The 21,501-nt window shown below is 38.9% G+C and overlaps 2 protein-coding genes and 1 long non-coding RNA gene across 10 annotated transcripts in view; 1 reads left to right on the top strand and 2 right to left on the bottom strand.

Annotated features, from left to right (window-relative positions):
• Positions 1–305: 305 nt before the first annotated feature.
• Positions 306–6,623, bottom strand: FUT11 (fucosyltransferase 11). Of its 3 annotated transcripts, none has more exons than XM_083364228.1 (3): positions 5,319–6,623; positions 2,675–3,300; positions 306–1,169 (listed from the first exon to the last, which is right to left on the bottom strand). In XM_083364228.1, exons 1-3 carry the CDS (start codon positions 6,237–6,239, stop codon positions 1,022–1,024), a joined length of 1,695 nt encoding a protein of 564 aa, XP_083220354.1. In that variant the 5' UTR covers positions 6,240–6,623; the 3' UTR covers positions 306–1,021. The 3 variants fall into 3 exon arrangements, with proteins under 3 accessions (XP_083220354.1, XP_083220355.1, XP_083220356.1); XM_083364229.1 differs by having other exon boundaries at positions 5,364–6,622; XM_083364230.1 differs by having other exon boundaries at positions 5,514–6,621.
• On the top strand, positions 6,393–15,610 carry LOC310641320. 2 transcript variants are annotated; one of them, XR_014492711.1, is made up of 6 exons: positions 6,393–6,470; positions 6,709–6,763; positions 12,418–12,519; positions 13,853–13,909; positions 14,341–14,443; positions 14,869–15,610. It is a non-coding gene; the product is annotated as an uncharacterized lncRNA (long non-coding RNA). The 2 variants fall into 2 exon arrangements; XR_014492710.1 differs by lacking the exon at positions 14,341–14,443.
• Positions 9,072–21,501, bottom strand: part of SEC24C (SEC24 homolog C, COPII coat complex component) — a 69,905-nt gene continuing 57,475 nt past the window's right edge. For all 5 annotated transcript variants that reach the window (XM_083364174.1, XM_083364177.1, XM_083364173.1 and 2 more), the window contains 7 exons: positions 20,010–20,155; positions 19,369–19,507; positions 18,909–19,027; positions 15,660–15,839; positions 12,413–12,604; positions 11,961–12,050; positions 9,072–11,712 (listed from right to left, as the gene is read on the bottom strand). In XM_083364174.1, the coding sequence (XP_083220300.1) occupies positions 11,572–11,712; positions 11,961–12,050; positions 12,413–12,604; positions 15,660–15,839; positions 18,909–19,027; positions 19,369–19,507; positions 20,010–20,155 (1,007 nt within the window). In that variant the 3' untranslated portion in view covers positions 9,072–11,571. The remainder of the gene's footprint in view (positions 11,713–11,960; positions 12,051–12,412; positions 12,605–15,659; positions 15,840–18,908; positions 19,028–19,368; positions 19,508–20,009; positions 20,156–21,501) is intronic.

Below are 21,501 nucleotides of genomic sequence, written 5' to 3'. Positions count from 1 at the left end.
CTTTTCCTAGACTCTGCCAGCTAAAATTCCTTGGTTGATGGGGTTTTTAGTAGACCCCTTCTGCCAGAATGAGTTGGGGAGCCAATTGTGTTCTCTCTCTCTCTCCCCCCCTCCCCCTCTCCAGCTATATCAGAAACAAAAGCACATTCTAGTAGTTCTGTTTCAGCCCATTTCTGAATCATTTTTTTTACTGAATCATTTTTTTACGCTCCTTTGCCTCTCCTTCCTCATCCTTTTTTGTTAAGCGTCATTTTCCTTCTGAGCCCACTCTCTTATTAAAGCCCTTTAAATAAATAAGGCCAATGCAATTTTTACCTCTTTAAAAATGCACAAAGCATACTGGTTACCTAATAGCAATGAACTGTTAGAATAATACATTCACAGCATTTCAAGTTAAAAGTGAAAATAGTTATCGGCAGGGTCATGCAAGGTTTCTCTCAGGTCCCCAGTTTAACCATATACATTCCCTTGAATAATTTGGAGGCTGAAAATTTATTTCTAATCTTAAGTAATTAGGCTGTCAAAAGTAGATAATATTTACAGATTTATTTGATTTATATTCCACTTCTCTTCCTGGTACATCTTACAGGGGATCTGCCTTCATATTTATTCCCATAACAGCAGTCCTGTGAGGTAGGCTGGGCTGAGAGATTGGACTGATCCAGTCAGCAAACTGATTTCCACCATTAAGGGTTGACTTGATCGCAATTCTCCGTGGTCCCAGAACACCACCTTAACCATTAGTACACCATTCTACTTTCAATTCTCAGTATGTACAAATAATTTTTATTTATAGAATTAAAAATAGTATATAACAAATTGCAGTAATTGTCACTTTTTAACAAAAATATTTTATAAAAACAATTTAAATCAATTTAAATATTTCAGCAAAAATGTTACTTTTTCCTGAATGGTGTGTCTAGTATCTGCCTGATTAACACATTCAGTTGTCAAGTAAGGCAAGTTGGTAAGAGTACGTTTTCTGCCCATTGTTCATATAATATGAAACAATCCTAATTGGTTAGTTATGCTGAGTTCTTTTCAAGAAGATTTTGTGCATATAATCCCAAAACTTCCCTTGATGAGATTCATTATGGTGAATCATAGCTGTGAGAGCTTCCCCTTGATCAAGACTCTGCCAGTAATCTTGAAGCCACATTTCTTTCCAGCTGAAACATACAGAACAAAAATATTCTTTAAATCTTTTTTTGTCATAGAGAGTGACTATATGGTCAGAATAAAGCATTATTTTTGCAAATAAGTGGGAAGATAAAAATGAAGTAGGATATTACTCACTTGCCAAGACTTTGGGCAAACGTTTTGGTATTAATCTGGAACTCCACAGAATATTTATTTCTAAAGTTAGTTAAACCACATATTTACTACAGAAATTAATAACCTTGTTGAAAGGGAAATCTGGAAACAACTTTAATATACAGTCAGGTCCAGAAATATTGGGACATCGACACAATTCTAACACAATTCTAATCTTTGGCTCTATACACCACCACAATGGATTTGGAATGAAACAAACACAATGTGCTTTAACTGCAGACTGTCAGCTTTAATTTGAAGGTATTTACATCCAACTCAGGTGAACGGTGTAGGAATTACAACAGTTTGCAAATTTCTGGACCTGTGTATATTTGGATCAGTGATGACCAATAAGCTATTACATTTAGCATGATTTAGTATGCATGATCCCAATCATTTTTGCACACTATAAAGATCAATAAGACTAAATATAATTATGCAGTAATTTTTGTCATCCTACATTTTTATTGTTACTTGCCTCTACTGTATTATGCATCTAATCACCTGCCAATGTTTTGCAAACTGTAACATTTTAGGAGAAGATTAAGGCAAGGAAACACCCCTCTTTGCTTTCCTGATCTTATTGTTGAGACAAGCTGCTTTCAAAATGAAAATCCACTTTTCAGTAATTATGCAAAAGTAATTGAAATCATCCCTCCCATTAAATTTGCAGTTTTAAATTTTATTAAGGCTTTTTGCTTATCATTAATTTCATATGATAATACTGTAAGGTTTGTTTTCTTTGATACATAGCTTAAATGTAACTATTAAAAGTGGTATATTTTTTCTTGCCTAATGTCCCAATGAAATCATTTTTATTCAAGGATTGTGTGTCACACAGACGCATGTTATTGTTTTAGGTGGTCATGATATTGCATATCTTGAGAACTCGTTTCAACTGGTGGATGCTGCCATGTGAGAGACAAATGTTGTAGCATGCTAAGTGCTTCATATTCCTCTATTAAAAGCACAAAAACTGATATTGGTTGAAAAGTTGGCATTCTATAGTTTATATATTCTGCAATATTATGTTGTGATGTCTGCATTGAGAGAATGATCAGAACTACCCATTTTTAAGCTTACTTTTTATAGTGGGATATGGTGAGAATGTTAATTACATAATTGTATTTTAAATTTAATTTAAATCTAGCCATTCAGTGTAATACCAGATTGTACTAAAATAGCTTTAGAGTACATTGTATTTAATAATATAATCGTGTCAAGTCTTTCAAGTCCATTCACTTATATGCTGCAATTTTGTCACTAGCTACGTAAGAATGCATTCTATAGTTTAGTAACTCAAAAATAAAATTTAATCATAACTCTGAATTAACTTTATATCCTTAATAAATATAACTACCTGTCTCCATCAGGAATATCTTCAATATTGCCATAGCCAGGTGCTGGTGAAGAACATCCCATGTGTGTAGTCTGTGCAATGTGAACTTCTGGAGCTAGTGATTTCCCATGAGTTTTTTTGTGGTCCCTCTCTGCATTAAGTCTTCCATTTTCTCGGTCACAGATGAAGCACTCAAATCCATTTAAATAATTAGGTAGGGACATGTCATTTACTCCCCATTCACGCTTCCTCATGTTCTCGAGCAAGAACTGGTTTGTAATACCACCTGGACTCTTGTACTTTAGATATTTCAAATATTCATCTGAGTTCCTGTCCAAAAAATCAATGTACTCTGCAAGTTCTTTAGGGCTTCCAAAGTCATCAATAAGAATAATGGAATGATCATCGGGCATCCAGTCTCGTACAGATGGTGAACCTCGATATACAGGGATAGCCCCTACATGCATTGGCCTCCAAAGTTTCTCTGTCATATAATCAGGACATATGGCATTCTCCATAGCCAGATGAAATTTGTATTTAGAAATAAAAATCATGAATTCAGAGTCTTCTGTAGTGGCTGTAGAAGTGTCCATCAATCTCATATTGGGAAGTTTTCGGTTGTTCAGGCATCTACCGTAAGAGTCTACCTAGAAGAGTGATGATAATAATCAGTTACATTTGTGTATACACATACACTCATCTCTCCACACATTCATTTTCTCTTCTCATTCATGATGTCATTTATAAGCTATTATGCTTTTAAGATAAAGAAAACAGATGAGTTCCTAACTTTTCTGTCATATTTAAAGATACATTTGGACTAATGGTCATTACTTTTCACACAAAGTAATTTCCAGATAACAGGGCAGAAGCAAGTTTCACACACATGGAAAGAAGTCTCACTGAATTTTATTGAATGATCTTCTAATCTACACAGAACCACACAGAACTGCAATGTGACTTGCATGCAAATTGTAAGGCAAAACTTATATAATACAATATAAATGATTAAAGAGGATAAGAAGATGTAAGCTGCTGAGTCCCTAAACAAAAGTTTATTGGTGAAAAGGTGGGAAAGCAGTGTAGTATAATTAAACAATCTACAGGGCCTAATTAATATTTGGATAGGAAACCACCAGGAAATCCTAGTAAGTTGGACACACGGACATATCCATGTAGATACCAGTCACTGAGATCAACCCAATGTGACTAGTCTGGCAAAGAAAAACACTGAATAATCTATTTATAGTAAACCTGTTTTTAATGTCACAGAAAAAACAAGTTATTTAGCAAAAGGTATTTTAAAAGCTAATTTATGTAGTGGCTGAAGTGCTAGACTAAGAACAAAGAGAACTAGCTTCCAATCCCTGGGAGATAGCTCTCTGCTACCTACCTCATGTTTTTGTGAGAAGAAACACAGCAAACGAAAGACTGGGTGTAAGTCTACTAAATAAAATAAATGCCACTGTGGGAAGAATCCAGAGAAAGAAATATTTTGGGAAATATTAAAAAGGCAGAATATATTTCCCCAAAGGGTTTTAACGGCAGAAACCAACCCCCCCAGTCTCTCTGCCCGAGACAGAAACCAGGTCTGCAGAAATGCAGATGTGATAATGTTATAAGATTGGAATCAAGAAGCTGGAATTAGAAAGATCTCTAGAATCTACAATCCCTCACACCAAAAACTCCAACAGTCATCAGCCCCAGCCTCAGGGAAGCATGATATGACCTCGGGGACATAATAGGATTAACCCACCACCATCAGAATACCAGGAAGGCACACTCAGACTCAGGTCAAAGTTCATGCCACAGGAACAACTCCAAACAAAAGCCCCAGAAGGTATTGTTGGAAGAAAAGTCTTCATCGTGGTTCAGTCCAAGCTGGGAACAGACATGACAATTGCTTTAGGAAGAAGGTTGTAGTTTATTGAAAAGGAGAACCAGACAGGAAGATGGCTAGCAGAAAAGGACTGAGTACATGTAGGGAGTGGGTTTTTATATCTTCTCGAGCCTTTTGTTTGGAGTGATTTCCTATTCCTGTTTGAGGCTATTTCCTGTGTCATGTATTCTGACCTGAATCTGGGTTTCCCCTTCGGCATCTGGGTTAATCCATTATGTCCTTAGACTTTGGGTGGGATATGTAGATGTTAGGTGTCTTTGTCCTCCTAAGCTTCTAGCTCCAACCTTCCTGGATTTACATCTGCATCTATATAGAGATGGTCCCTGCTTGGGGGAGGAAAACCTGGGGCTATTAAGAAAACTGGGCATGCTTTCCTGCCTCTTTAAGATCCTTTGAGGAAATATATTTTCCTGCCCTTTTAATATTTCCTTCTCTGGGGGGCTGACTTCCGACAGTATAAATACTCACCACTCTCTATTACACCTGGTCAGTTTCTCCCCCCCCTTTCTGTCTGGTGCTCCTCTTCAATAAAACTACAATCTTCTTTCTAAAGCAGTCGCCATGTTGTTTATTCCTGGCTTGGACTGGACCCTGATGAAGATTTTTCCTTCAACACCACCACCATTGTCTTAGCTTTGTTATTCAACAACAATAACAAAACGTTAAATGGGAGGCTTTAGATTTCCAGGATGCATGCGCATCCCGCCTTGAGCACAGCTTATCTTTAAGGGCAACTGTGAACCCGGCGTCGAAGTGCAGGCCTACCCCAACCCTGGTTAGTCTTCGTCTCTTGTTAATCGAGCCACCAACCTCTTGCCTGCCATCGCCACCTTTGCTCTCTCGAGTTCCGGGCCGGGTCTCAAGCTCCTCGCTCCCCCTTCCTGAAGTGCCACGAGGCCCGTCCAAGCCCAGCGACCCATTCACACCACCAAGCGCCGCCCCGGGCCGGAGCCCTCCTACCTGGATGTGTTTCATGAGCTCCCGCACGTAACGGTCGCGGTCGGCGGGGACGTCGCAGTGCGACTGCAGGTAGAGCAGTGGGGCCAGCCCCTGCCGGCGCAGGCGGTCCTTCTCGGGCAGGCCGCGCGGCGGCGGGCGTCGCAGGTAGGCCAGGTCGGGCAGCCATTGGAGGCTGAGCGGGAAGTCGGACTCGCGGCGGAAGGTGGCGGTGTGGTTGAAGAGGCGGATGCCGGCGCCGTGCGAGAGCAAGTAATTGTTCATGGGCGACTCCTCGTGGAAGAGGGCCCAGGTCTGGTGGGGCAGCCGCGGCAGCGGGGCCTCGTAGGCCCGGAAGTCCGTGCCATAGAAGAGCAGCGACCGCGTCCTCCGGTGAGCTCGCACGCGGCGGTCCTTGGTGGCCAAGCAGGAGCCCCGCGGGCAGTCGATACGCGCCGTTTCGCCTGGGAAGTGCGGAAAGAGGCCGCCGCTCCACCACAGCAAGATGGGCAGCTCCCGGTTGGCGCGCCGGTCGCGGTTCCCGGGCCCTCTGAAGGACGACACGGCAGCCACCGCCAGCCCGGCGTGCAGCTGCGCCGGCTGAAAGAAGCGGGCGGCGGCGGCTCCCGACTCCTCCGAGGCCTCCCCGGGTCCCGGGGGGACCTTCATAGCGCCGCTTCCCGCGTGCAGCGTCGCCAAGCAGCAGCAGCAGCAGCAAGCGGCGATTTGGGCCAGCCAGAGGAAAGCCATGGCCGCTTCGCCTCAGCGCGCCCCGGGCGGCCGTCGTCTCCGGGGCGGGTCGCCGGCGGGGGGACATTTTCCCGCTCCGCCCCGGCAGGGAGAGAAGCGGACGGGGGGCTTCCCGCGCGGAGGAGGCTCCTCCGTCTGGGTGTTCTCCCTTCAAATACGGCCCTCCTGGTCGGGCCCCAAGAAGGACTTGGGGAGCCCCTTCGTCTCGCTGCCCGGCGAGCATTCCGAGAGGTAGAGAAAATCTCTCGGGTTTTTGGGAGGGCCGCATTAAACGTTGAAATTTTGCTCACTTTCCAGTATTATTTGTCGCCGAACAGCCAGTTCGTTAGTAGAGAAAAGCATATGCAACCCTGTTTGGCAATCTTTCTTGGATAATAAATATATTTAATTATCTTTATATATTAATAATACATGTAATTCAAAATAGTTTTAACATCTTTAAACACTGTTTCTCGTCCCAAAATCATAGTAACCGTCCTACAATTACGAAACCCTATTGCGACCACAACAAAGAAAACGGGGGTGTAAGTTTCCTTTCTATTTTGCACTTGCAGAATAACTGTTGGCCACCAACCTTACGTACCTCATTTGTAGCTCTATGTTCACAAAAATGTTATTCAATATTAAGATTTAAGATGATTTCGGAATTAAGAAATATTTAAGAACAACACAATAATTGTTTGGTTATATGGGGTATTCCAACTCTACTCAAATAACTTATATCTACTGTGTGTAGTAAAATACTGCAGATTTGGAATCATTCAACATGCCAAAGCATCCAAACCAAATGAAATCAAAAGGTATTTTAATGGGACCATAATATCCTTTCAGATGCTTTAAAAACTTCCAAAATGCAATGTCCGTATTAGTCCATGAACTTAAAAAGGATTTACAGTATGATCAATAATGCCTAGGCCAGATTATCAGGAATATGATTTTAGGATGTTTTTTTTAAAATTATACTGATGTTGTGTCTTTATTACTATAATTCTCAAGAAGTCTTGCAATTGTGGCAGAGAGAAATTAAATAGAAAAAACAAAAACGATTTTCAGATGGAATTATTCCAAGATGTAAATTTATCAGGAGAATCAGTATTAAAATGGAAGTTTTGTTCTAGTATTCACCAGCTATACCTTGCAGTCATAATGGTATAACCACAGCTGACTTTTGACTAAAAGAGCCATGCCCCTGCCATTATATTAAAAAGAATCATAATTTCTAGTTGTTTATAATGGCTTTTTAATTTGATCAATTTGATTGAATTATGTAATAAAAGCCAGAAATTAGGAGAGTGAAATGCCATCATGTGAAAATAAATCATTGGTTTTTCCCAGAATATATCAGTCTGCTTATAACTTTAAAAATATTAACACAAGAATACCTTTATAGTAAATCATTTGTCTTCCATGTGGTTTGTAATTGTTTTGTAAACAAAACTCAATCTGGTACCAGACATTGGAAAAGACAGTAGAAAAGATGGGAAAAAGTAGGTGAAGAGATATATTCAACATTGTAAGGACTGAATTAAAAAGGTATGGCTGTCCCAGCCAGTAATTAAAGTGAAATGCCTCTAGAAATCTTGGCAGAATTGTCTAAAAATGGAATCCAAGACAACTCAAAATATATTATCCCTATGGGGCAAATCAGGCACTTAACAAATGGCAAAATAATTTATGACGAAAATGAAATGTGTAATTTCCCAAAACTGCAATTGTTAAACTACCAGATTTATCTTTTGTAACTTTAAATGAAAGATGAAGGCTAGGTGGGGATGTTTTTCTACACTACTACTCATCTGTTCTTCACACAGTTTCAGTTTCCTATACTGGGGAACATGCAGTGCTCTAAGCATTAGCATCTTCTCATACAAACAACAATTTCTAATTCCTTGAGAGCCAGTTTGGGGTGTTGACTAAGGCACAACACTAAAAACAGGGAAACTGAGTTCTAATTTTGCCTTAGGAACAAAGCCAGATAGGTGACCTTTGACAAGTCACTCACTCTCAGCCCTGGGAATAAGGCAGTGGCAACCCACTTCTGAAAATCTTGCCAAGGAAACTGGTGACTTATACAGTTGCCAGAAATCAACAGTGATTCAAAGGCACAAAAAGAAAAATCCTTTTATCATCATTTTTTACAGTTTTATAATTTGGTCAAGAAATATTTGCCTTTTACTTGGGGAAATATTCTGATACGCAGTACCTTAATTTTTTTAGAATGTGTTCACAAATCTTGTATGTAAAGTGTATAAAAGACTGGAATCTTGGAATATATGTTTATCGCACAAGAGCATATGTTTACATTCTTTGCAGTACTGAAAGCTATTTTGGTGAGATTAGTACTAAGACAGATAGTGCAAGTGCCCATTTTCAATGGATGAAGAAATAACACTGTAACATAGACAGGCTCCTCAACATCTCTAAATGCAAATTCAGTGCATGGAGTAATATGGGTGAGCAAGCACTGAACTTCTAGTGAAATAAATAGCCAGTGAAGGGGCTGGATAATATCTAAATACATTGCCAGAAATAGTCTATCAATCAGCTGAGATTTGGGATAGAGAAAAAAAAGAATATATGTAGCAACTGCGAAGCGGGGAACCTTGGGAAGGGGATGGTAGTTTGGGGAAAAATGACACTTGCTCTGATAGAAGCCTGCATGAACCCCATTTTCTCTGGCTGTGAATATAGATGGAAAGAATGTAAGAGGGAAGGACTTACAGAGTTCTATAGAGTATTGGGGAGAAAAAATTTGTCTAGGCAGGCTTCCAACTAACCCAGCTTCTTAACACTACAAACAGTAATAGACAATAAATGCCCACAGTTGTTACGTGGATTTCTTTTTAAATTTTATTTTTATCTTTGGAATCTTGTCTCATCTTTATTTATCTGCCCATATTAGCAGATTCAAACGAATCTATGTTGCCTCTCTTCCTTTTCCTTATTTTTCCTGAAGAAAGCTTGAGTGAATTTCTATCTGTTGCATTTTTTGCAGTAATCATGATTTGGTGCCTACAAGGAGCTATTTCAGTACTCTCCACAATTACTGCATCACTTTTTGGTTGTAAACAACAAAAATTACAGCTATTATTTCTTCCAGTCAAACTGAATGACAGTACAAATTGTTTTAAGAAACAAACCTTCCATCCAGTAACACACACCTGTAAGAATATGCAATAACACAAAAATAGAAATAGATTTTAAGAAATTCAATATAATGTATTCTAGATCACAGTATAAAAGTTCAATTTTACAGTAAGATTAAGTCATGAAGAAAGGTGATTTAGCTTTAGGAAGAATGTATGTTGTATTTCAAAACAGTGCTAGCATGCTTTGCCTTTTTGTACAATTGCTAGTTTTTCTCAGCAAGCACTAATGAAAAATTAGGTTCATGGATTAGAAAATGAAATGCTTTTGCAGATAAGAAAAAGTTTATAAGCATCTGATAGAATATTGTTGTAGAGTATTACAAATTATAGTTTATTTGCCATTGTGGAGCTTAATAGTCAACCTGCAAACCAGTTCATTCCCCTCCAAAGTACAGGGCTTGGAAAAAATAATCAGTATTTATTTGCTAACAATGACATAAAATACATCTTTATATAATTTTTACAAATTAAAAGATGAATTGGAAAAAAAAGTGAAAATACACTTAACTTTTTAAAATTTAAATCCTAGTAATTAGAATTCTGAAAGTTTCATTGTTGACTGTGGTTTTGGGTATGGATGTTATTTGTTTCATAGATTTCCAAATTTTGGTTGGGATAATATATTTGGTAAGAAGGAGAAGGGCAATCTTAATGAAGCACATATGAAATATTTATGAATCTTTTGGAAAAATCTCAACAGCGAATTGTGTACATTTCTTTGCTATGTGATGAAAGGGAAAGCTGCAATAGATCAAACAAAATATTTACAATTTCTCTTTCTCATGCGCACGCACATATATGTGCGCACACACAAACACAAAATAAGAAACTATACTCCTGAATATTTAATCATGTACATAAAGGTTTCAATTTCAAATATTCAGTCTCAACCCACAATTTGCCTAGGCTCTCCCCGTTCTCCCCCCCCCGTCCTTTCTCAAAATTCCATGTTGTTATTCTCTTAATACATCCTGAACACTGCAAGACAATCTAAGCATAGTGTTTTTTAAAAAATAACTAGTCTCCTGCAAATTAATGAGCCTTTATATCGAGTCTGTGAAATGCATTTCATTTTTCTATCAGAATTTCTTTGGCCTATTTGAAGCCAGAGTAATGGTTTATCAATGGAAAAATTGCCTATCAGCTAGGCCAACTTTGTCTGAGCTTGAAGACTAAAATTCAGTTATGACTATCCTACACTAACAAACCAGTTTGTTATTTTATCAATGACCAAAGTTTATGGAGCTATTAAGAGTCTGAACATCAGTGGCATGATTTGAACTTCGTATTATGAGCATTTCTTCCACATGGAGATCTTGGATATTTCATTGCTTCTTGGATACAACTCAACCTAACCATCTCCAAGCATATTTCTGCCACTTTTTGACATCGTTATAAAACATTTCTTTTAAAGGAGAAATCATGGTCATCTTCAAGATACGTAATTAAAACCTAGCATGCAAATAGGAAAAGAGAGACAAAACAAGATACTGGCAAAAAGATGCTTCTTTTCTCAAAGGATGATGGCAATACCAATTCACACCAACCAAAGACAGATTTAACTTTCCTAGAGAAAGGACCTGCTTGTTTCCATTTACTTATTTCAAGGCAAATTTGTGTAGCAACACAATTACAGTCATTTTTTTCCTAGCTCAAAATTTGGGATTTTTAAAAGACACCATTCTACAATTTGATTACAGTATATTGAATCCTCAAATTTTAAGAAGTTACCACCCTATCTGACATCCACCTCCCAATTGAGTAGGCCAGCCACCACCTTTTTCTATTTGGCTTATTTTCTTTTCATAGAGACTATCACATACACAAACTTTGCATCACCATCTAATTTTGGAGAGTGATCGCTTTTTCTTCTGTTGCGGAATCACATATATTAACTCAAAGGAACTTGGGTGTCAGGAGAAAAAAGATGTAGTTTTCTGCCAATCCTAGTAAGTGACGTAGATTTATGACCTAGAATCATGTTTTTCATTCACCCTAAGTAGATGTTTTGATCGTTCATGTCTCTCTCTAAAAGATTTTGGGAGATGCTGAAACTTTATGAAATATATTAAAATTATACAGTTTTTTCTATAGTCCTTCCAAAGGGAGATGGGTTTGCTTATTATAGCAGTCAGTCAGCGAACCTACAGATGTCAGTGCTGGCATCCAGCATAATTCTGACTCTAGCTCAGCAACTGGCGAATTTCTTTGTGCATGTGACAGAGGAAGTCCACATATGAAGCCCCCCCATTCATGCTCTTATCTTCCACCAAGAAGTGTTTGAACAGCAGATCTAGTTTGTCTTCCTGCTTCACAATGATAAGCTGAAAGCAAAAAAAATAAAAGATATATAATTGGCAAATAAGTCTTTTGCCTTCTGAATTTAATGCAGCCATATTCTGACAGTGAAAGCAATGGAACAGTCAATGCCCAGGTCTGAACCACCCCAAGCCCATTTGAGAGTACTATTGTTTCTTTTAAGGCATTCAAATCAGATTTATATACACTTTAATGCCTGGGAATCGTAACCGACAATCCTTTTTGTTATAATTATAAAATCAAAACCAGTTACCTTCATGTAGCGTGATCTTTGAGCCTGGAACATATCAATAATGGATCGCACTCTTTTTGAAAAGGGATTGTCCAAAACTGGTAGTGTACACTGTAACAAAGTTATGGCACAGCAGATCAGGGACCATTTAATTCATTAATTAAATGAATATTAAAAACATAGGTCACATCAATTACATTACACAAATCATACTGCAAAGTGTGAAGATGCTTGAAACAGTCTGGAATGCTTCACAATACTGAAAATGGAGAGGAACAACAGAACCTTAGTGAAGGCTCATATTTCTTCAATTCTGGCCTTTCATTCCCTTGATCACGAACCTGCCAAAATGTTATTATTCATTGAAATACCTTTAAATTTTTAATGTTATACAGAAAACTGAGATATCCAAGGTCAGATACAACATATACTAAAATTAAGGCAATTTTTTTCTTTATCCAATCCTAACTTACCATAGAGCTGTTGATCTGACTGAATGATGAGACTCCAAAGAGGTTTTGGATCAGGCCTTGTTGAACATTTACTCCTACCCACAAAAATATATTCAGGCCATTTTCTAGTAAGTATATGTCACCCTTGGAGAGACGTTCTTCTGAGTTTCTGATTGCTGTTGGTAAGGAGTTGCTATTGTAATCTATTTTGGTCTGTAAGACAGAATGGAAGTTACTATCTCGGAGGGCCCCATTTAAAATGTAAAAGACATCATAAGAATTAAAGAATAAACTGACAATACACTATTCCCATGATTGGGGAATTTGGAATATGCATTACACATACTTTTTTGTTTTTTATACTGAATGTTATACAAATTCAGATGCAAAACACAAAATGACTATTTGTCAGCTCTGCCTGATCTGGCTTGGCGCCTCACAAGCATTTCTCAGGCTGTGGGATGCAGCCAGGGGGTGAAGGATGAAAGGGCAATAAAGCTGCGTATGTATGTGATGGGAAATCAGGAGGGGGGGGATGACAGGTGATGAAGACCAGAGCAGCCGGATCATGTTTGTACCAGCATCCTGCAGCGAGGCACCCTGGGAAATATGCAGATTACCCCCAAACATCTGTGTTCGCAAAACATCTTGGTGAGCTCCAGTTGGTTGAAAATGGACTGATCGGGTGGGGGGGGATGGGCTGTGGGCAGACCTTTTTTGTGTCTTGCGAGCACAGGAGAATTCAGAGTGGGCTTGACTTTATTGCAACCATCATCTTTACTAAAAGAACTCTTTGCTTTAACCAAATGGAGTTGAGGGTCTTTCTTTCCTAAGGGATCGGATTGGGGCAGGTCTGATACTACTTGACTACATAATATATTCCAAGGGAGACCTGTAATTCTAATTTTCTTAACTCTGGACTCGTTTACCTCATGATGGTACTCTAAGGAAATATTATTCAGAACTAAGTAATGAGGCATTCACTTAAATTTACATTAAATGTGAATAAAGTATAATTTACGTTTTGGTATAATTATATTACATAGAATGTTTGTGTGTTCTTTTTAAAAAAGAATGTTTTCTGTACTTCATAGAATGACTCATGCTGCTTATGTACACTTATAGAACAAATTTATAAAGAAATATTAGCATAAAAATGTCATCAGCCATGTTATTCAATTTTTTTTATTTTGGTGCTCCTCTGTTAATGTCAGCTTATCAAAATCTTTTCTCAAGGGTATTCATCATAGGTGAGTTCAAGTTACCAATTAGGGAAATACTACATTCTGTCATTTGGCAAATAATTTGAATGAGAATTTTCCAAAATAACAGAAACAGTAAACAGCAATTTCCCCACATTTGTACTACCGTATCAAACAAAAGTCCTATTTAATTATGTTAATTTTTAGTTGAGTCTGTACTTCAGATGTAGACAATTAAAACCTGTCTATATTTTCTCAGGATCCAACAAACACCAGGCGAATGTGGCAAGGAATCCAGGCCATTACGGATTATAAGGTAATTATAAGATGCAAGGACGACACAGACTTCCTAAACAAGCTGAATACATTCTTTGGAAGATTTGACGCATAAAATAGCACTCCTGCTAGGAAAGCTGTGCCCCATCCTGACGAGCAAGTGCTTAGCTTTAATGTCATCTCTGTCCGGAAAACACTGTGGAAAGTTAACATTTGGAAAGTAGCAGGCCCAGATAACATCCCTGGATGTGTCCTTAGGGAATGCGCAGATGAGCTGGCTTGTGTGCTCACAGATATTTTCAGTCTCTCATTGCAGTAGGCAGTGGTCCCATCGTGTTTTAAGATGGCTATCATCTTGCCAGGGCCAAAAAAGTCTACAATTACAGGCCTCAATGATTATCGTCAGGTTGCACTGACATTCATCATTATGAAATACTTTGAGAAGCTGATAAAGGGCATTATTGTATCTAGCCTCTCACCAGCATTTGACATGCTTCAGTTTGCTTACTGACCAAATCAATCTACAGAGGATGCTATTTCTTCCGTTCTCCATCTGAGCTTGAAGCACTTAGAGGTAAGAAATACTCATGTGAGTTTGTTGTTTGTCGACTTCAGTTCGGCATTTAACATAATCATTCCCCAGCATCTAGTAGACAAACTGGGCCTTTTAGGCTTAAACACTCCTTTGTGCAAATGGATTTTCTTACCAACAGGCCCCAATATGTGTGAGTTGGAACAAATACCTCTAATACCATTTTCTTGAGCACAGGTTCTCAGGGCTGCGTCTTAAGTCCGCTGCTGTTCACCTTGTTGACCCTTGACTGTTGTGCTAGGTTTGCCACCAAGGAAGTTCACAGATGATACAACAATAGTGGGCCTTATTCATGATGACAATGAGGATGCTTACCACAAGGAGGCTGAGGAGTTGGTAAACTAGTGTAAGGGGAACAGTCTAGTTTTAAATGCCAGAAAAACCAAAAATATTATTTTCGATTTCAGAAAAGGCAGCCACAGCCACACTTCTCTGTGCATCAATGATTCATCTGTGGAGATGGTTACCAGCATCAAATTCCTGGGTGTGCAGTTAACAAGTAGGCTGACTTGATCGCTCAATAGCGAGACACTGGTGAAGCAGGCACAGCACCGTCTACATTTTCTGCATCTCATGAGAAAAGCTCATCTTCCTTCCCCTGTCCTGACCACTTTCTACAGGGGGACGATCAAGAGCATCCTGTCATACAGCATCACAGTCTGGTTTGGAAGCATCCCTGCTTCAGACAGAAAGGCGGTGCAGAGTGGTGAGGATGGCTGAAAAGATGACTGGCAGTTCCCTCTCTTCCATCCAGGACATAGCATTGTTTGAGCAGGGTCTGCAAGATTGTCTAGGTCCTAGGATACTATACATCCTCTTCATGACCTGTTTTCCTTGTTACCTTTTGGGAGGAGGCTCCGTGGTATCCGAAGCAGAACATCCAGATTCAGCCACAGTTTCGTTCCATACAGTATAAACCTTGTGAACTCTCAAGCTTCCTCCTTCCATTATATATTCAAGATGGACAATGTTTAATATTCATATATTATGTAGGTGTAGATCTATACATATGTTGTATATAGTATGTATATGTTGTATATAGTATGTTTAAGTGTGTGTCATGTATGTGTTCACTCTGAGAGCGGGCAACTATATTTCATTTTTGATGTGTCATTGTGCCCACAGTAAAAAATGACAATAAAAGTTATCTTATCATCAATAAAGGTTATCTTATCTTATCATATTTAGAAGCACTCACCAGTGGTATCAGTCTGGGATAAAAGAAAACGTGCGTTTCTGCAACATCCATAGCACTGATTAGCTGGCGGATGTAGGACCGATCATCAGTGGTGACCTCAGACCCGGGCTGGAGCACATCACTTTTCAAAACACAGTTCAAATATACAGGGAGAAGTTTCATGCATTCAGGAAGAATCAGCTAAAAGTGACAAGAAATTAAACAAAAATAATTCATGGGGAAGGAAAAGGACAGTATATTACTTTTGGTTTTGTACAAATTCATCCATGCCACTCATTTTGGCTTCAATGAAAAAACACCACACTATAGCTAATATTCAATTCAATTCTAGCCTTGCAATTTATCAAAGACTGCAGCCATCTCATAAGTCTGTATTTAGATACAGGTGGCTCTTTTATGACTCGTGGACTTGAACTCCCGGAATTCCTGAGCCAGCATGGCTCAGCTTGGAAACCTCTCCCGTTCCCCTCAGCATGGCTGGCTCAGGAATTCTGGGAGTTGAAGTCCACGAGTCATAAAAGAGCCAAGGTTGCCTACTCCTGCCCTTGACTTATAATCCTTCGTTTAACAACCCTTCGAAGTTACAATGGCACTGAAAAAAGTGGTTTATTACCATTTTTCACACTTATGATTATTGCAACATCATCATGGTCACATGATCAAAATTCGATGCTTGACAACTGGTTCATATTTATGATGGTTGCAGGTTGTCCCAGGCTCATGTGATCACTTTTTGTGACCTTCTGACAAGCAAACTCAATGGGGAAGCCAGATTTGCTTAACAACTGTGTTATTAACTTAATAACTGCAGTGATTCACTTAACAACTGTGGCAAAAAGGTAATAAAATGAGGCAAAATTCACTTAACAATTGTCTTGCTTAGCAACATAAAATCTGGGCTCATTTGTGGTTGTAAGTTGAGGACTACCTGTACTTGCCGCTGTTACAATAAGCATCTGTTTAGTTTTGGATAACACAAAAATTTCTGCTGAAAAAGCCCAGAACAAGAATTTATCTACATGGGTCCAAAATTAGGAATTGGGGAAAAAACAATGGTACAGGAAATAATGTTCTCTAGCAAATATTATCCATCATTAACATGGCCAACCTAATTCCTTTATTACAGCCTGTGCCGTTTTTTCAATTAATATTGATTAGGGCTGAGCACAGATCCAGATTCAAAGGACAACACATGATTCTGAGGACTTGCACACATAGCACCTGTTGGAATCACATTACATCATATTTTCCCAGGATTGCAGGAGAGTAATGGAGGGCAGCTACTAGGGCCTAAGAAAAGATGCATCTTCTTTGAGGTGTTTCTTTATTTCCATTATGAGTGATTAGCAATGTACTACAAAGTGGTATGAAAACTAATAATTCCTTTGGGATAATGGATTTGCCCAGTATTTTTAGTAATTATATCAGGGTTGGTAGGAGGATTGAAGATTTTATACAGCAATAGAACCAGCTGAGTTGTTTCCTTGAAATCCACCCTCCAAGTGGGAGGGTTTTTGGTTGTTAAATAGTAGAGGGTTGGTTGTTTTTTGGCTAGGTTTTACTACCAAGCAATTGCTACTAAGTGAGTAGCTTACAATCCTATTATAAATTAACAGTATTTGAGACACTCAAAAACTATAAACAAGCAAAGTAAAAAATTAACAAAAGATAATAGTAATAATCTAGTGAGGAGCATTACTATCCATAGATAATCCAAATCTATACAACAGGTCTTTCAAACATAGTCTTTCAGTTATGAAAATTTTTAACACAGAAATAAATTTCCAGGTTCCTCATTTAGTGCTATGATCAGTATTTTTTTAAAGCCTTTGAGTCAGTGCTGATTCCTGGTGACTGCTTAGGCAAGTCCCTGCAATTTTCTTAGCAAGATTTCAGAAGTGGTTTGCCTCCTTCCTAGGGCTAAGAGAGAATGTCCCAAGATCACCCAGCCAGCTTTGGGCTAGTTGGGATTAGAATTCAGTCTCCTGGTCTGGTGCCTTAACCATTACAATGAACTAGCTCTCGTGAACCATACAATACTTAATATTCCAACAAGCACTTTCAACTACTATGACAATATCCCTTGCATTTCCATCTTTGGTAATTGGGGAGATACAGCTGTGGAAATGTATGCCTTGGGTATTTCAGAATTGTTGTTTTCTGCAATTTAATGGTGAGTGGGCTGTGCAAAAGAAACAGGTAGTGGCTGCAAATCATGTTTTATTAAAGCCCATCCATGTATGAACAGTTTTTCAAATTATTTCCATAACTGAGAATCTGTGTGGTGTTAAGGATTAAGGTATAAGACTGGCTCTGAAAAGACCTTCACCTGGGGCCAATCATTCTACTTCAGCCCAACCCACCACCAGTGTTAGAATGCCAGGCAAAAAAAACCAGATCCACATGTAGAAGTTCCAAATTACTGCTTTTTCCTAATATACACAGGAATTTTCTCAGACTCAGCACCAAAGTAAGCTAGATAAGGTTTAACGCATTCCAGGGTGGTTGGACTTTGTCTTCTTGTAGTTGCTAGGGACTCTAAGCTAATCCTTCCATTTAACTCCTCCCCCTGGCTCTGCTGCTGTCTTCCCTACATACCGTAGTTAGGGTTAATTGAAAAAGTGGGGAAGGGAATACTGTTTATCCTATCTTCAGCTTCTGTAGGAAAAATGGGATATAACAATCAAATGCAATATGATATGAATACTGTCCAAAGTGTTTGTGTGTACCATTGCAAGAGAAACCAGAATGGACTTTTGTTGATTAAATAATGTACTCAAGTAGTCCTCAGCTCACAACTTAGTGTCTGTTTGAAATTCTGACAGATCTCCCCAAGGTTACTTATGACCTGGATTTGAAGTTTCAATGGCTAACCTCCCTCCCCCATGATAATATGCTTGCATTTTGGGTGCTCAGCAACTTGTCCGCATAATTTACGGCTTTTTGCTGTGTCCTATGGTCACTTGATCATGATTTTTTACCTTTTTTTTTGCCCAAAACTGGCCATTTATTTTTGGTTTCTGGCAAAGTAAAACCCACTGTAGATTTGCTTAAAAACTGCCATGTTTTCGTAATGATGGACCTTTGCTTAATGACCATGGTGATTCAGTTAATAATTTTCACAAAAAAGATTATAAAACTAGGTGCAATCATGTGATGAACTGCCTAAGAATTGACGTGACTTACGACCACTCTCAGTGCCCTGATTCAGGATTAGTATCCATCATCACATCGCATTTCAGGAGTTACCTGTCCAGCAGAAGAAGGGCTAGCACAGTTCTTCCGATAACATGCTAAGATCTGGGCACACTGACTGATCAACGTATCTCTCACAGTCTTGACTGGATTGTTCAGTACTCCACGATATGCTTCAGGGGGAAAAAAAGTCCCTGATTAGAAAAACATTTAGCTAAGCTATTCATCTGTTAAAGGAAAATATGAACAGTCACTGGATATGAAATAGCCATCAAATAAATATCATAATAAATAAATAAATAAAATAATAAAGGCAACCAATTGTATTCACACTGAGTTTCACTGCCAGTGTGCTCTTATCTCTTGAAATCAATGATTTATTTCCAACTCCGTCTGCAGCACTGGGAGAATCCAGGAAGATTTTTTTTTCTTGCAACCTGTCATTAAAAGCTTTTTGTGCTCTCAAAAGACCAAGATTTCCCTCTCCCTGAAACAATGACAAGATTGTCCTTACCAAGTTTAGCCAAAAAGTTGATCAGTGTGTCTGTCTCACAGTTCCTATAAAGGTCAGCCAGCTGTGTGCAGCAGTTCAGGGAGAGATTGTGAATGCGCAGGCGCCTCTGTCCTGCACAACTGGTATATAATACAGCACACTACGTGAGAGAGAGATTTATAAACAGAGCTATTAAAATTTGAACATCAAGGATTACAGTCAACTCCTAGTTTCCCATTACTTTCTAGTACTGCTTTTATGAACAAACATTAGATACTCCTGGATTGAACTCTCCATCTCTTAAGCAAAACTTACATCAGATGGGAGGAATTCTTTTCCTATGTTCTTGGGCGGCCCAAGATCATACCAGTGATTTCAATGGGTACTGATGATATACTTCTAATATGTTTAAATTATTTGGTGTCTGTGTGTGTATGTTTGTGTATGTGTGTGTGTGTGTGTGCATAGAACCAGGAAAAAGAGAGCCTAAGATCTTAAACTTACCCACTGAATGGATCATTTTTAGCCCTCACACCTGTCCACCAAGAAAAAGTATGCATTTTGTCCTAAAGAAAATTGGTTGCCATTTGACTACAGAAAAAAAGATATCCTCCCCCAAAACCAGTCTGCATATTCAACAGCATCCTTTAGACAGGAATTACCTGGAGTAAGGCTCCACTCTCTTCTCTTAACTTGTCATCGTGTTTAAATTCCACAGTGATTGTTTTGTCACAGTCTAAACCTGCTAATTCCACATCTGTTGTATTGCTCATACAGAAAGCTCCAAAGAAGTCTGTTGCTCGAATACCTAGAGAAAAACAATAACAAAAATTATTCAAGATGAAATCTTTTAAAGACTGGGTTCATATATCACACTGAAGTCAACCTTGGGCTTAGGGTGATGGAGAAATCAGTAATTCTTGCTCAACACATTTTTTTTGGAAGATTCGAGGCATCAAATAGCCCCCCCTGCAAGGAAAGCTGCACCCCTAAGCACTGATGAGCAAGTGCTTACCTTTGATGTTACCTTTGTCAGGAGGACATGTTCTTACAGATATTTTCAATCTTTCATTGCAGCAAGCAAGTGGTCTGTCAGAACCCATTCCTATTTCATTTCATTTCATTTCTATCTATCCTCTCTGATCTAAAATCAAATCCCACCTTCCCCTGGGTTCTGCCATACTCCCAAGGGGGAGGGGGGATGTACCTGCAGGGCTATTACTTTCACTTCCTCTATTTGCTACAATGTAATCCTTTACTTTGTTTATTGGGTCTCTATCCTCCACCAGCTAGCTGAAATGTAACAACTTGTTTCCTGCGTTCTCTCTCTCTCTCTCTCTCTCTCTCTCTGAACTCTATCTTTTAAACTGTCAGTTAGAACAAAGGAGGGAATAAGGAATGTAACCTCGGTGCCTGGTTTATGTCTACACTCTCAGAGGAAGGTGTGAAGAAGCCTCGGACCCTAGCTGTGTGAGCTGGAGACAGGCCGATGTTATCTCCCCGTTTCCCACAACAGACTTAACACTTGGGGATTGGCCATCCCACATTGGGCAGTCAATCTGTGGGGTGGGGTCTTGTTTGGGGATACTATAATCTACTGCGCTGTGCGGGAAATCTCAGATCCTGTCTATTATATCTGCTATTGGAAGAAATTGTTTCCAAGAGTTCTACTTGCTTAAGATGAGGAGTTGAAGTGGGTCCTGACATGGTCCTTCCTGTTTTAAGACTGCAATTATTTTGTCAGTGCCTAAAAAGTTTAAGATTACGGATCTTAACGATTATCTTTAGGTTGCACTTACATCCATCATTATGAAATGCTTTGAAAGATTGATAAAGGATTTTATTTTATCAAGCCTCCCTCTACTATTTCACTCACTTCAGTTTGCTTACTGGGTAAATCACTCCACAGAGAATGTTATTTCCTCCAACTGAGCTTGGCAGACTTGGAGAAAAGAAATACTCATGTGCGAATGCTGTTTGTTGATTTTAGTTTGGCATTTAATATGATCATTCCTCAGCATTTAGCCGACAAATACTGGACCTATTAGGTTTTAATACCCCTTGTGCATCTGGATTCTTGATTTTCTTACTGGTAGGCCCCAGTATATGCAAATTGGGACTAATATTTCTAACACCACTTTCTTGAGCACAGGT

The sequence above is a fragment of the Vipera ursinii genome, assembly GCF_947247035.1.
Source record: "Vipera ursinii genome assembly, chromosome: 5".
Taxonomy (NCBI): domain Eukaryota; kingdom Metazoa; phylum Chordata; class Lepidosauria; order Squamata; family Viperidae; genus Vipera; species Vipera ursinii.
Note: the sequence above shows the minus strand (reverse complement) of the source record. Positions and strands in the feature narration are given on the sequence as shown.

Coding starts and splice junctions, on each gene's coding strand:
- FUT11 (XM_083364228.1), bottom strand. CDS start 6,239: ATGGCTTTCCTCTGGCTGGCCCAAATCGCCGCTTGCTGCTGCTGCTGC. Junction 3,301..5,318: donor GAAGACTAACCAGGGTTGGG/GTAGGCCTGCAC, acceptor TCACTCTTCTAG/GTAGACTCTTACGGTAGATG. Junction 1,170..2,674: donor GATATTCCTGATGGAGACAG/GTAGTTATATTT, acceptor TGTATGTTTCAG/CTGGAAAGAAATGTGGCTTC.